The sequence below is a fragment of the Oculina patagonica genome, chromosome 11 (genome assembly GCF_052425735.1).
Source record: "Oculina patagonica isolate OP01 chromosome 11, crgOcupat, whole genome shotgun sequence".
NCBI lineage: Eukaryota > Metazoa > Cnidaria > Anthozoa > Scleractinia > Oculinidae > Oculina > Oculina patagonica.
Genome location: NC_135768.1, coordinates 22,782,353 through 22,797,407, shown reverse-complemented (window position 1 = coordinate 22,797,407; position 15,055 = coordinate 22,782,353). Strand labels below are relative to the sequence as shown.

Genomic DNA, 15,055 nt, shown 5'->3' with positions numbered 1-15,055 from the left:
GTTGTCAAGCAGCACTTTTAAAAAAACAATTTTCTCCTTGACAGATGTCAATTGTATATCTTATCAGCCGCTAAATGGGGTCTAGCAAAACGCAGAAAGTCGCGGATCACATTCAGTTCTCCACAAAGAGCTAACCAGTAACGAAGGCTTACTACAGAAGAACAAGAAAAACTAAACGACAAAGCCACATTCTGGTGAGTCATGATTGAAGCTAGTTTAAAAGATTAACAGCTGATTAACAAATTTGCTCGTTTTTTGCATAATGCCAAATGAGTACATGAGAAAATTTCCTACTGAAAGCAGTTGAATGTTCCTTTTCGTTTAAGAAACATACAATAAGGCTGTAAAACATATTTAATCATAGAAAGGCGAGTCACAGAGAAAGTAAATAACTGTAAAACCGTTTATCTTCAAACACAATGAGGTTTTCTTTTTCTTGGATTTTGTTAGCTTTGTAAAAGTCACTGTGAGTGACTGTCTCAATGAAAAACAAAGCATTTTGCGAACAACTATTCAGTCCAAGCATTATCGACCTAGAAACAATTTAACATTTCTTTTCCTTGCAATAAATGTTTTAATTCTACTCGTAATAGGAAGTATCCGTTTAATTACAAACAAGAGTAGTATGGATAAACTGATAAATTAAATCTGTAATTGTCAGACAAGTGATACCTCGGCGAGTAACACGCAACGTTCTCTTCCAGGTTTTGTTTAAGACAAAACCTACAATTAAAAGTTTTGTAACCGTGCCAATACTGCAAATCAATTTTCGCTCACTAACGGTAGGTTGTGCTAATTCGAATTCGGGCAGATTATTTTCTAGAAAGCGCAATTATTTCTTGGCACAATTGTCTTCTCGTTTTGCCCACGGCATGAGACCTATTCAGCAGTCGGTAAAACGCAAGCGAGCTTTTCTTTTATTCAAACATATTTTCTGGTGCTTATAAAAACGAATTATTCTGACTACCAGCAGAGCTCAGTATATTTATTGCTCAGACAGAAAAACACAAAATCGTGCCGTAAAATTCACGCACGAACTACCTCACCTTGGAAACCATTACGCCGCTTGTATATTCGAGGCCTCCTTTGATTACAAATGTGCACGCTATACTATTGTCCTGCCTTTTATTTCTGGGAAACCATTATATTTTGCTTATTAGGAATAGAATTAGAGAAATAAAATTATCATTTGAGTGTTGTACTGTTTAAGCTTGCCTACACCTCCAGGGTCCGGACACTGTTTGGCTCCTCTTTATTGGCATTGAATGGAGGTAGTTCAGGATGTAATTACAAAGGCAGCACATTCTCCTCAGTTATTTTAAGGCCCTGAGTGTTGGTCCGGTCTGGGGTTTGAGCCCACGACCTCCCGCACAGCAGTCCGGCGCTCTACCAACTGAGCTAACCAGGCGGCGGTAACCAGGCGGCGCTACTTGCTCACTAGTAAAGATTAGTATTTTCCATTATTATTAAAAAGCTCGCTACAGAAAGAACATTTTAACAAAAACATCAAGTGTCACCAGCTTTTACTGTAGTCAGCAATTAACTTTATTAAAAACAAATAGTAGATAATTAGATAAACTGATACTCAATAACACGTTGGGTTACGATTCACAAGCCTTAATGTCTTATTTTTGAAAAGTATAAGTTTGTTGGAAACCTCTCTTAAAGATCGTGCGCGGTGCACTATTGCTCGACGAGGATTAGTTCTTCAGAATCAGTTAAGTTGAACACTTGTTTTTGCTTGCAAGAATGTGTGTTTTTCACACCCCCCAGATGAAATGTTTTTTGACCTGAAGAGCCTACGGTGGCTGTAAGCCAAAAATAAATGAAATTTGATTTATAAAGTTTGTCCTAAAAAAGTGTTTAATTGCGAATGAGTGAATTTATAAATTAGTACCATAGGCTGGGGGGAGGGGGGGAAGTGGCAGGCCGGCATGTTCCTTTGTACTCGTGATTACGTCACAGCGGTGAAGGGATACAGTGACGGAATACTGTCAATCAACCTGCTACTTAGAATCAAATCATCAAACTAACGTCTTGCCCGAAACGTCGAGATCAATGCCTAAAAATGTTTCTACACAATTATTTAAAGGGTTTTTGTCACGGATTTTGAAGGCCGGGACACACTAGGCGACAAATCGCTGCGACATTCAAGGGCTCACGCTCAAAAAAGCCCGTTTTCCAAATTCGCTGCGGTGGATAATTTATCTTTTCATATCAGTAACAAAAACGTCAGAAACGTCAAGTAACGTAAGTGAGGAAGAGTTGTCACGCAAATTGTCACGCAATACTACTCGGCTTGTTTGAGAAAACGACTAGTGCTAGCAGAATAAATTGAGGTGATGCTTCGTCGATGAATGACAAATATGCGCATTTTTCTCAGTGCAAACGCACGTACTAACTCTGTACCGCGTTAAGATTCATTTATTTCTGTTTTTTTGTAATTCTGCATATACTCTCTTCATTTATGTCGAGGCGTTTCCACGGAAACACGAACATGTACCACATGAATGTCACAAAATGTCACTGACCAGTATACAACTTGTTTGGAAAATTGATAAAAAATGCTCGGCAGATCCTCTGAGTTGCTGCGTCGTTGATAAATCAGTCAAAGGCTCTGTTTACGAAGAGACATGGTTACCATGGTTACCCTAGTGCTAAAGTTACCGTAGCTCTAGGGTCAAAGATAACCCAATCGCCCACTGCATAATGTCAGGTTAATCACATAATTCGTCAGAGCCAGTCGCTTGTGGTGTCATGCGCTAATTTTTGGTCAAATCACGCGTCACGCAAACCCCCATTACCACCCTGACGTGTTACTTTCAATTACGCTGCGTGCAAATACGTTATTCTCTTGGTTAAGAAATTATTCAACATGACACGAACGTGGGACAAAGAAAAAATCTGAGTCCCCGACTGGAATCGAACCCATGGCCTCCCAGAATACCGGTTGGGCGCTCTAACCAACTGAGCTACGAGAGACACGTTATTCTCTTGTTCCGTCTTTCCTTATCTTGGCGAAGAGTTGGTGGAATACTTTAGTAAAGAAAAAAACAATTGGCATGCGTGCTATTCCTGGGAAACCATTATACTACTTGCTTATTAGGAATAGAATAAGCAAAATACAATAATCATCTGCTTTTATGTAATTTAACGCTTAAAACAAACTTATAATTGCTGATGTAGACATGGCACGAAATACGGGCCTCGAGTTTCAAGCCGTACGCGCGATATTATCTCGCCCAGTCTTGTATAGTTTTAGCCCGGAATTGTTTTCTTGTCTTTGAGAGGGGCACAAATATAAAATCAATGATCTCCAATCCCCACTCCAAAACATTCAGCGAGACTGGCTAACAGGCACACTGGATAAGTTGAGAGTTACAGTAGACATGTAAATCTCTGTAAGATCGTTTAGATAGAAAACCAGGATATTACCTGTTTTGGGTTACAAATATGTACGTTTCATTCTTGTCCTGTCCTGTCCTTCTCTTGGCGAGAAGTTGTTAGAACACTTTTAAAGAAAACAACATTGCGTGATATTCCTGGGAAACCATTATAGCGCTTGAACATTAGGTTTGTTTTTCTTCTTTGTGTAAGTATTTTATTGGCATTGAATTGTAATAAATAAAAGTATGCGATTAGCGATATACAATTATCGTCAGCTGTTAGGAAATTTATTCACGCAAGCGTTGCCAATCATTGCATGGCACGATTCAATTGACACTGAACACTGAAAATACTCTGTTTGACACATCACCTAACGATGAATCACATTCAGTCCTCCACAAAGAGCTAACCAGTAACGAAGGCTTACTACAGAAGAACAAGAAAAACTCAACAACAAAGCCACATTCTGGGGAGTCATGTTTGAAGCTAGTTTAAAAGAATAACAGCTGATTAACAAAGTTGCTCGCTTTTTTGCATAATGCCAAACGAGTACACGAGGAAAGTTCTTACTGAAAGAAGTTCCTTTTGCTTTATGAAACGTACAATAACGTTGTAAAACATATTTAATCATAGAAAGGTGAGTCACAGAGAAAGTAAATAACTGTAAAATCGTAATCTTTAAACACAATGAGGTTTTCTTTTTCTTGGATTTTTTATCTTTGTAAGATTCACTGTGAGTGACTGTCCCAGTAAAAAACAAACTGCTGAGCATTTTAATTTGCGAACAACTCTTCAGTTCAAACATTATCGACCTACAAACGATTACTGCTTAACTTTTCTTTTCATCTTGATGATAAAGTTACGTACCCGTACCAAAGAAGACCTTGCTATAAATGTTTTAATTCTACTCGAAATAGAAAGAAGTATTCGTTTAAATACAAACAAGAGTAGTAAGGATAAACTACAAAATTAAATCCCTAATGTTAATGTCAGACAAGTGATACCGCGGCGAGTAGCACGCACCGTTCTCTTTGAAGTGTTGTTTAAGACAAAACCTCTTACTGAAAGTTTTTGAAACCGAAAATAAAATTATTTAACTATGTAAGAGCTGCAGTAAAATATTTTGCCCAGGTAATATTTATACATTTTTTAACGTTCGGCTTGAATGCTGTAGTTCGGCAGTCAGTGAGTTCCGTGCAGTCTGTTGCGATGTAACACACAGGTTTTCTTTAACCAGCACTGCGTGAAATGACGACCATTTACTAAAAAACATAGTTTATACAAGAATTGATGGGTTTTCCAATTTCTATAGGTATGGATGCTCCGCTCGGCTATTAAAACAAACGAAGCCATAGAAATAAATTCTTTTATTTAGAACATGATGTTGGCTTTTGCAGAGAAAATGAAGGAATTTCACTTTCCGCCAAAAATTGACCGGTTGGGCTTTATATGGAATGTCTCTTAAATTGTCTGAGCGCCTGCATGTCTCCTAAGCTATAATGGACACCTTACGAAAACTTAAAAATAGAGAACTACTAAAGTTAACAACAGAATATAGACACGGTTGAAGTGTAAATAAAAATAAAAAAAGCTTCTTTATTTTATATTTTAGGTACATTATTGATGTGTGTGGATCAAACGGTTTAAAATCGTACTCACTGAAATGTCTCTAAGAAAAGCTCATCTGACTGTTATGGCGTCCAGTAGGCAGCCACTAAGGGAGTTTTGACTTTTGGGTGATACCTAATCTACTAACTTCATTTTTATAGTGGAACTAAGAGCTTCAAGATGAAACAAGGATTTGCTGTGTTTGTCTTTGCCCTTTGCCTGTTGGCCGCTTCTGCCATGCCGTATGAGTAAGAAAGAAACTGTATATGATTTACTGTTAAATATAATTATGATGACGATTTATCACGATCAAAAACCCGGCTGACCAGCATAATATTGCATCGTTTTTTCATGTCAAAGAGCTTGCTTCATTACCTTGAAATATGAAGATAAAAAAATAGATTAAAATTAATGAAAGCAAAGAAATATAAACTTGAAAGATGCAAATTCCAACTACATGTAGAATGAAAATTTTTAATTTTTGACAATATATCACGAAGTCAAATATGGTGAACTTAAGCAATGCTGCATTTATTTTTAAACTAACTGTTCTCGTTTGCTCTTTGGAATTTCTTTATTAAATTTAGCTGCATTTTTCGTGGCGTTTGGCAATAAAGGATGAATCTTTTGTAATTTTTTTTTGATATTTAAGAGGGGCTTTGTCTGTTTTTGAAGAAAAGCTTTCGTGCATTTGTTTACGAGAGATGAGGGTTGTTCTCGAGATGATCATATCACAAGTGAACTGTTATCAATTGCAATAAAAGTATTTCGGTTTTTAGTTTTGTCGATGTTTCGTGAAGTTATGTACCTTCAGCTTAAAGCAGTCTTCTAATAAAAATAGTTTTTGTTATATTTTCCAGACAACAAGACATGAAGGACGACAACAAGATTGAAAAGGAGGTGAAAGTTTTGTTATAAAGAGAAATGTGGAAAATATGAAGGGAAGAGGAAGGGAGAAAAAGGGAAAATAAACATGCAATAGTCAGCAACCAAAACATAAACTTGTTACAACACAAATGATTTTGTTATTCAACAAATTTCTCGGACTGGGGGATTGTTTTTGGGTGTCGACAAGTGGGTGTTACATCAGTCAGCGCTATTACAAATAAAGAATAAAATACATAAATAAAAAAGGCATGTAATACCTGAGAGTGCAAATCATTCCACTTTGCTTGCATTGTCTTGTTTTTTCTTGGGATTGTTTTTACAAACGTTGTCATATTTCGTCTAAGATATGTGCGAGATCAATGATGAACTCACACTCTTTTGATAATGGAAAGACGGTAGCCAACTAGGCGATTAGAACCTCAGTGTAACACTCGCTAGAGACCTTGCAGCTCCGATGGATAATGGGTTGTCTTTTTCATTTACACAGCCGGTTAAAAGAGGTGGTACTGAATGTGGGGGAGGATACGGTGGGTGTCCTCCCATGTTACATTGGTAAGTTTTCATCTCTAATGCACTCCTGTTTCCTTTTATTGGTGTTAGTAGTCTGCGAGAAGACGAGCGAATAGCAATTAGCGCAGGAGGCGGGACCTCCCTCTCCCCAGCTCTTTCCTTTTTTACCGTTGAGTTGTGGGAGCAGTGAAGCACTCTCATGGATCTGAGGGAAATACGTTTTTTTTATTTCACAACAAGGTGTTGTAAAGTAACAGTAATCCAAGTTCAAAAATGACACTTGACATTCCTATTTAGGAAAAATAAGGGAAAACATATTTGAAACCTCACAAAAAAGGGTAGGATATATTCATTTGATGAAATTACTGTCTTAAACTACCCACCTGCCCTTAAGTTTCAATGTTCAATACGTAGCGTCTCAACAGGTGATTATAAGCTTTCCGTTGAGTGTCCAGAACAGGCTATCTGTAAATAAAGAGGTTGTTTTCGCTCGCACTGCTACATGTGTAATTTGTTTTTTTCTTTTTCTCGCATACAGTGTCGATGGCTGGTGTGAGCGATTGAGAAAACGATAACTCAAGCCAGTCATGGAGTTTGAGGCATCATTACAGTCCACGGGAGAATGGACTTATTAAAGTTGTGTTTGTCATTTAGAAATAAATGTTGTCTCTTGAAAAGGAATTTTGACGCTTGTTTTATTCTGACTCCAAAGTAACTGGATAAATTTGTCTTTAGTTGTCTAAAAAAATTAATATAAATTTTACAAACAAGAGCAAAAGCACCAGTTTTAACAAACATATACACATACACACGCACAAGCATTCGCACATGCAAAAGCACTTGCTAACTTGCTTTCTTTCTTGCTTGCTTCCCTACTTGCTTGCTTACTAGTAAAGATCAGTATTTTCCATTATTATTGAAAGTATCATGTCTTGTCATAAATTAAGCTTGCTGCAGAAAGAATAGCTTACCAAAAACATCAAATGGCATCCACTTTTACTGTAGTCAGCAATAAACTTTATTAAAAACAAGTGGTAGATAATTAGATAAACTGTTACTCAATAGCACGTTTGGGTACGATTTACAAGCCTTAATTTCTTAGTTCTCAACAGTCTCAAACGGATAAGTTTGTTGGAAATACCACCTCTTAAAGATCGTGCGTCGTGCACTATTGTTCAAAGAGGATTAGTTCTTCACAATCAGTTACGGAATATGTATTTTAGTTTTAAGTAGAACACTTGTTTTCGCTGCACGAATGTGTGTTTTTCACGGGCAGTACACAACGTATATTTAAAAGACAAATAGTGTTGCTGTGTAGCACTTTGGCTTTCAATTCGTGTAAATAAAAGGTGCTAAATAGTTCTTGAGAGACGTTAATTTGAGAAAACCCTTTGATCAGTCTCAAATGTGTCGTTGATAAAATCAAACATACGTTAATAGTTGCGCGCGCAATGGCGTGGATGCGCTTGAATATGTTGCGCGCGCGATCCTTCGCGAAAGAGAAACTAATAAAACTTAAAGTTATTATGCATACAGTGCGCTAAAGTCATGGTCAAACGTCGAACTTCACATGAGTAGCTAGCAATCACATTCCATCTTTCTCCGCCTATCTATTCGGAGTGGCGAGCCCCATGCCATAATTATTGATCTTCTTATTGAGTTTCTTCTTATTGATTTTCTGCTTTCTTATTTTCTCTATCTTTTACTCTGTGCACCCCTTAAATTGGCGTGAAAAATTTTGATCTTAATCAATGGAAAACCCTGGAAAGGAGACCATCATCAAGTACAGGTATATATTGGCCTGTTTTAGCACCAATTTTAAACTGATTATGTTTTTTTCGATTAACTCTGTCGGAATACAGTCAATATTCAAGATGGACACTCCTGTGGAAACATCTATCCAACCTCGATAAGCTGCACATCACAAAAATCTGCTGACGTGTAAATCGGTGACGTCATAAGTGGTTGAATGGTCATTCCTTTAAATCCCGGAAAAATCCGGGTTTAGCATATTTAGGGTTAAGCTTTTCTACTATCGCCTTCTATCTTGATACGTTCTGTATCCTGAGCCGCTCACACTAGGGTTTCATCCAAAGACTATCAAGTGATGATGGTGGTCTGTTTGGTGGCAAACGGTTGATTTTGAGGTTTTGCCAAAAAAATGCAAGGATTATGGCTAACGTTTGGGTTAGCAACTACGAGGAGCGTGCCGAGATTGGTAGTAAACACATAAATTTGAAACTTTAGGGGGGAAGGGGACAGGTTTAGCAACTTCTTGGACGGGCGCCTCGAGGAAAACGTCGACTTATTTCAAATATTGAAACCGCAAACGGTCGATTTTGAAATATGGCCAAAAAAAAATGCTACGGTTATGGCTAAAGTAGGATTAGCAACTACGAGTAACGCTTAACGAAGGAAAATGTAAATAAATTTGTTATGATACTTAGAAATTTTAATACAAATATTAGCCGATCTTTAACTGGTGTGACTTTAACACTTGCACCCAATAGACACAGGTCGCGCAGACCCTTGCTAATTAATAAAGGAATACCACCGTCTTTAAATCTGACACAACTCTTCGGTCTTACTTAGTACGACCGAAAGACGCCCTAGAACCAGGCAAACAAGAAGGTGTTGTATACAAGATTCCATGTGAATGCGGCAAAGTATACATAGGGGAAACAGGGAGAGCGATGCAAGACAGGATAAAAGAACGACAGAGACATAAGGCTTGCTCATACACAAACCTCCGCAGTTTCGGAGCACGCAAACGAAACGGGGCATATTCCTTTATGGAATCAAGTCAAGTTTATCGATCGTGACCCTCACCGATACACACGCAGGGTCAAAGAGGCTATCCAAATAAGACTTCATTCTAATAACATCAATAGAGATCATCATCATCGATCCTTTTCGCGCCATTGGACGCATAAGGCCTCTACAGTCTCTCTCCAGCGGGAGCGTACTTGTGCCGCCTTCCGGATCCCATTCCAGGTCAGGTGCAGGGACTTAAGTTCTTTTTCAGCCGACCTTCGCCAGGTTGTTCTAGGCCTTCCCCATGCTCGCTTTCCCTCTGGTGTCCAAAATAACCCATCTTTAGCCACATCCCCTGATTCTTTTCTCAACACATGCCCAATCCATCTCCATTTCCTGCGGGTTAAGCTCACCATGATGTCCTCTTGTTTACAGATGTTTCGTACTTCCAGGTTGGATATTTTTTGTGGCCATCTTATTCCCAATATAATACGGAGGCACTTGTGGATAAAAACCCTCAACTTTTTAACTACGTCCTGTGTTGTTTTCCAGCTTTCGGAGCCATAGAGAAGCACTGTCTTTACATTTGAGTTGAATAGTCTTAATTTGGTCTTAAGGGAAATCCTTTTGGGTCCCCAAACTGGTTTTAGTGCTATGAATGCCTGTCTAGCTTTGTCGATACGCGTTTTTACATCTGCATCAATAGAGATAGCGGAATTGAAATTCCTGAAGCATGGATACCTACGATCAGAAAGCATAACAGCCGTTCAACTACAAACCAGACCTATGAGGGAACACCACCTGTTAGTCGGAATAATAATGAGGATCGAAATGCACCAATCACAGCGAACCAACGTGCATAAATAGCGACGCGTAAACAATCGACGTCATCGCCTGATGAAGACTAGCAGTATTGCAGTCGAAACGTCGCGACCAACATCTCAAAGCGATTCTATCGTGAGACAAACGAATAAACGTTTATTACCTATCTTACACCACGATGAACAATATTCACATCTTTAATGACATTGTACTGGAAAATATTTGCTTCTAAGAGAACAAAAATGTGAAATCTAAACTTTGAACCGTGCTATCTTCTTTTTAAAAAGGAAAATTTAAAATTCGCTTCACCAACTTGATGTTCCTTGCGAATCAACTCGTGAAATTCTACATCGGCTGAGCAAACGTGGACACCAAATTGCAGGTTTTGAGGCTTCCGAAGACCTTCCTTGTTTACGTACAACAACGTGTGATATATTCAAAGCTGTGAATCTCTAATTATGGTAATTCCCTATGTTTCAGCGCACAGGACACAAGGCTAAGAACAATATCGTGTAAATACTTATCCAATGAACCATACTCTAATGAATATTTCGTTTGTTGTCGGCTTGACTCGTCCTAATTCGTGCACCGATTAATGATGAGTTATCACTATGCTAAGGTTCAAGTTTTTGCAAAGTTTAAAAAAATTTCTCCGGAGGGGATTCACCATAAACTTTTGAAAAACGTGAAGTGTTTGTTACTTTCAACACAGAAACACGAATGAAGTTTGGCATATACTTAACTTTTCTAACTTATTTACTGTCTGGAATAAGTAACATTAATTTACAATAATAACAATTCTAATTACAACTTCTAAATAACTTTGGTGGCTTCGCTTGTACAACAGTATACTTTACGCGAGTGTTAAATATTAGACACTTAAATCTGTCCAAATATTTTATTATTGAGCGGACATAACTCAAATAAAAGTACAACGTATCTTACCCTATCTTGTGCCGCGATTTTTATTGTTTTAATTTATGTTAATTTATTTTGTGTTTTTAAACACAAAATAAATTAATTGCACACTGCTACGTCATCTGTAGCATTTTGTTCATTGTCGTTTTGGACCTGGTCTTCACCGTTTCCTGTTTGTTCTTTCTCGCCTTCAATCTTATTGTAAGCCTCGGTGAACTTTTCATCGATGAAGCTCTCGACCAACATTTCAATCTCCTTCTCATCTGGACATTCTAGCTCCTCTAGAATCTTCCTAATATCCTCCACAATCTTTGAAGTCGAGCCTCGATGCAGCTCCAAGGACGACTTCACGAGAAGCGTGATGTCCAATGGCAGAAGAGCAGCGCTTATAATTGAGCCAGCGATATGCGCTGCTCGAGTCCCAGCCAGAGCCGCGCTCCGGGCCAGAGCACCCGCGGTAGCGACCGCTGAAGCCGACACCGTGGCAGCAGAACCGATAGTCCGAAAGAACCTGGCGCCGAATTCTACCTTCTCCTCAGCAGAAGTCGTGTAGTCCTTAGGGAATAGACCGTGAAGGAACTCAAAACCACTTCCTTCTAATTCTCGCATTAACACCGCATCGTCATGAAGGGGTTTGAGAAAGCCTGCCAGCTCAGAGATAAAACTCTCCAGAGCGTCTAACTGTTGCTGGAGATCTGTGCAAGCATTTCTATCCTCGTCAATAGCTTGCTGGACATCTTTTAATCCTAACTTTGTAAGGATAATCTCAGCTACTTTAGAACCAGACATCACCAGACCCCCCGCGCCACCAATACCGGCTCCAATAAGGGAAACTACGATCCCGGCCCCAAAAGTAAACGGCGCAGCAATAAGGCCCGCTATCGACAGGACCCCACCCAAAGTACCCATGGACGCCCCTGTTGCGGTTGATATATTGACGTTTCGGTGGTGTTCATGCAGTTTTAATGCCAGGTCCTCCAGTTGTTCCTTAGTAAGTCTTCTCTTTGGAATCCATCGAACAAAGGCCTGGTTAAGTTCCTCTCGCAGATGCCTCAACTCTTCAAACTTCTCTGTGATTTGATTCACTATAAATGATTCCTGAGGATCGGGCACGTTTGCACTATCGTCATCACTGTCTATGGTTGAGGAATCACTGCAACAAAATTTTCAAAAAAATTAGTAAATACATATTGACCTTTGTAGTGTATATATTAACCGTTTGGCGTGCTAAGAGATAATATACATAAGGCTAAAAATGATGAAATATTGTAAAATTTTCACTGATGCATGTGCCGCCTGATACCACCCGTGACGATCATTGTCTTTGTTCCACTTCTGACCGACGGTTTTAATTTTGACTGAAAAAGGCATCACTTATACTTAAGTTCTGCAGCACGGGAGAAGGTTGAAATCGGGCGAAAATCGGCCCGTGGCTTAAGTTAAATCGCGCGACGAAAAGTTTACAAGAACGAGCGATTTAACTTTCGCCGACTTTCTTCCGATTTCAACTTCCTCCCGTCCCGACTAACTGCCCCTGGCTCTCCGAGAATGGTTCAGTGCATGATAAGAGATCTTTCCAAATATGCCAAGAGCAGAGTGATTGGGTCAATTGAAATACTCAAATTTGAAAGCGTTTTCGTGTACGAATTTACGTGTACGCAATCACTCTGTCGGATCTCTTGTTTAAGAACAACCGAACTATTCCAAATTGGTTTTTGGTTACAGGGGTGTCAGCACTACGGTAACTGGCTGGCAAAGCTTATCTTTCATTCTCCCTCAGGGTCAGTACTATATTATATAATAACCTGAATTCTACGCGCATTTTGATTGGTTCTTACTTATGATCTATTAGAGTACAGACGCATAGATGACGTCACGCGGTGGTGTGACTCGCGCGCGTGATCAGAGTTCATAGTCCAAATCAGAGTTTTATTATATAAAACAGATTGATTCAATTTTGCCGTGGGTCTGTTCAGTTATAGATCACAGAAGACGTCAAAATGTGGTAAGAACAACAGTGACCCCACTTTTTTTGTTCTTACCACATTTTGACGTCATCTGTGATCTATGACTGAACAGACGCACGGCAAAATGGAATCTATTTGTTAAGTAGACCATGGAAAAATGTGGTCGATTTGTTAAATGTACAAAATAATCCTGGATTGGGGAAAGAGGCTCGCGCCTTGCTTCCTCTAATTCACGCCGCGCGTCGCCCATCGGTACCTCGAGAGCAACAAAGAGACTGTTCTATAGTGTAAAGCACTTCCACAGGTCTTTGCCTGTTTCGACTGCGTAAAATGCAAGATGGTCAGCCGATACTGAACTGTTTTCAAAATACTTGGCGACCTTTTGCACTCAACCGAAATTGTCGATCGCGTGACAAGACAATCGCTTATGTGACAAGTTGTCAATTTCCATCCACCTATAAATTTTACGCACGACCGAAAACGGAAAAAATTTGCATATTGTTTTCTCTCCTAAAAATATAGATCATCGTTCACTTCTTGTCCATGTTATGAACTAAATTGATCAAATATTAAGGTTAGAAAAAAGGTACTCAGGATTTGTATGATCGTTTATACTCCACTTTTGGCCAAAACATTTCATAAACAAGGAAGTGATACAAACTAATTATTTCTTGCATGTTCCATTGTAATCTTTTGGTTAAAGATTACTTACAAATTATTAACAGACTCAATCGATTTTCTGCCTAAAGCAGCCATTTAGAGGCTGACGAAGATCTCTCGTACGCTCGCCTGTGTAAATCTGTCGGGTCGCTTCGTCGCTTCGCGATCTCCCATTACGCGAAATCGACTTGTGTTGTTTTTCGTATCTGAATCTACTGGTCGTGAGCGATAGCTAACACTGAACACCTCTGAAGATTTTTATAACAAATCCTTTAGTTCTTTAGTTTACATTTCATCGATCTATTTGAAATAAATAAAGAAACATCGTTTCATTGTCAATTTTCCCATAACCACGACTGAAGCAAGACCATGTCCTTTATGTAATTTTCAATTTAAATATTTAGAACACGGTGCATGTTATCAAATTTCCACGAGTGATCCAAATATTATTTTACTGTATCTGCATTAAATTTTTATCTAAACAAACCTTTGTCCGTCGTGACTGCTTTGCTCCGACTCTAAACTCATTCTTTCGATGAAAGGAATTAATGTAGACAAACGATGACGCTGTAGATCTGTATTATAATCCCGATTATAATTCACCCGACAAATTTCCAAGAAAGACGTTCATGGCTTGTCTCGGAGACAATTCTTCGAATCTTTGCCGTTCGAAACTGTTGTAAGCTAATTCTTGCTTTATGTAACCCGTTTATATCCTCTGTAGTCGAGCTAAATAATTCATTTTCTCCTCTCGCTCGATATGATGGACAATTTTCCACGATTCACTGGACTTTATTTACTCCTTGGAGCGTGCGCGAAACAGCTCATTGTCACGTCAGCGTGACGTTTTGATCATAAGCTATAAATATGGCGTGACGGAAAGCTTTTTTCCGTCCTGTAAAGATTCTATCCTCCAAGTCGCCTTGTAGGAACAGAAAACTGAGACTGCTAAAAAGTGATATTTTTGTGTGGGCTCAGCACACGTACACGGCCTCTGTAAAAGGCCTGGAAAGAGTCTGCTCGCGTAGAGTGGGAAGGGGGAAGCTGAGACCATAAACTGTCCCACTTGAGGGCCTGTTCGCAAGCAAGGTCACCCTGTAATGGACGAGATAGGATAATATGCGAGCTAGCGAGCCATGCGAGCCAGAAATCCCAAATCCTAATAAAAGGCTAACCGCAAGATACTTAAACTAACTGTAGGCTAACCGGAGTGCTATGTTGGCTAACCAATGTGCCATTTAGGCTAACCTGAATGGCTCGCATGACTCGCGAGCCATGCGAGCCAGAAATCCCCAATCCCAATAAAAGGCTAACCGCAAGCTACCTAAGCTAACTGTAGGCTAACCAGAGTGCTATTTAGGGCTAACCGAAATGGCTTGCTGGCTTGCAGCTTATCCAAACCCGTAATGGACTATTTGTACGTGGAGGCTCCACCCGAAAGGGGTACCATTTTGTAGGCTGGAGGGTTGAAAAAGGGTACGGATTTTACGACTTGAGACCTGTGTGGAAATATATCTTGAGAAGACTCACCGAACGGCTGA

General features: G+C 39.3%; 1 protein-coding gene and 1 long non-coding RNA gene across 2 annotated transcripts; one reads left to right on the top strand and one right to left on the bottom strand.

The window, feature by feature from the left end:
* Positions 1–58: 58 nt before the first annotated feature.
* On the top strand, positions 59–7,074 carry LOC144630731 (uncharacterized). The gene is made up of 5 exons (XR_013566624.1): positions 59–194; positions 5,157–5,243; positions 5,856–5,895; positions 6,371–6,435; positions 6,932–7,074. It is a non-coding gene; the product is annotated as an uncharacterized LOC144630731 (long non-coding RNA).
* A 3,122-nt stretch (positions 7,075–10,196) lies between these two features.
* On the bottom strand, positions 10,197–14,496 carry LOC144630100 (apolipoprotein L3-like). The gene is made up of 2 exons (XM_078488388.1): positions 14,002–14,496; positions 10,197–12,040 (listed from the first exon to the last, which is right to left on the bottom strand). The coding sequence occupies exons 1-2, from the start codon at positions 14,040–14,042 to the stop codon at positions 10,987–10,989; spliced, it is 1,095 nt and encodes a 364-aa protein (XP_078344514.1). The 5' UTR covers positions 14,043–14,496; the 3' UTR covers positions 10,197–10,986.
* Between the last annotated feature and the right edge of the window lie 559 nt (positions 14,497–15,055).

What these genes read in the sequence shown, in the direction of transcription:
- LOC144630100 (XM_078488388.1), bottom strand. Translation starts at nt 14,042, where the DNA reads ATGAGTTTAGAGTCGGAGCAAAGCAGTCACGACGGACAAAG. An exon ending in AGCAGTCACGACGGACAAAG is followed by an intron (nt 12,041 to 14,001) that starts GTTTGTTTAGAT and finishes ATTTTGTTGCAG; the next exon opens with TGATTCCTCAACCATAGACA.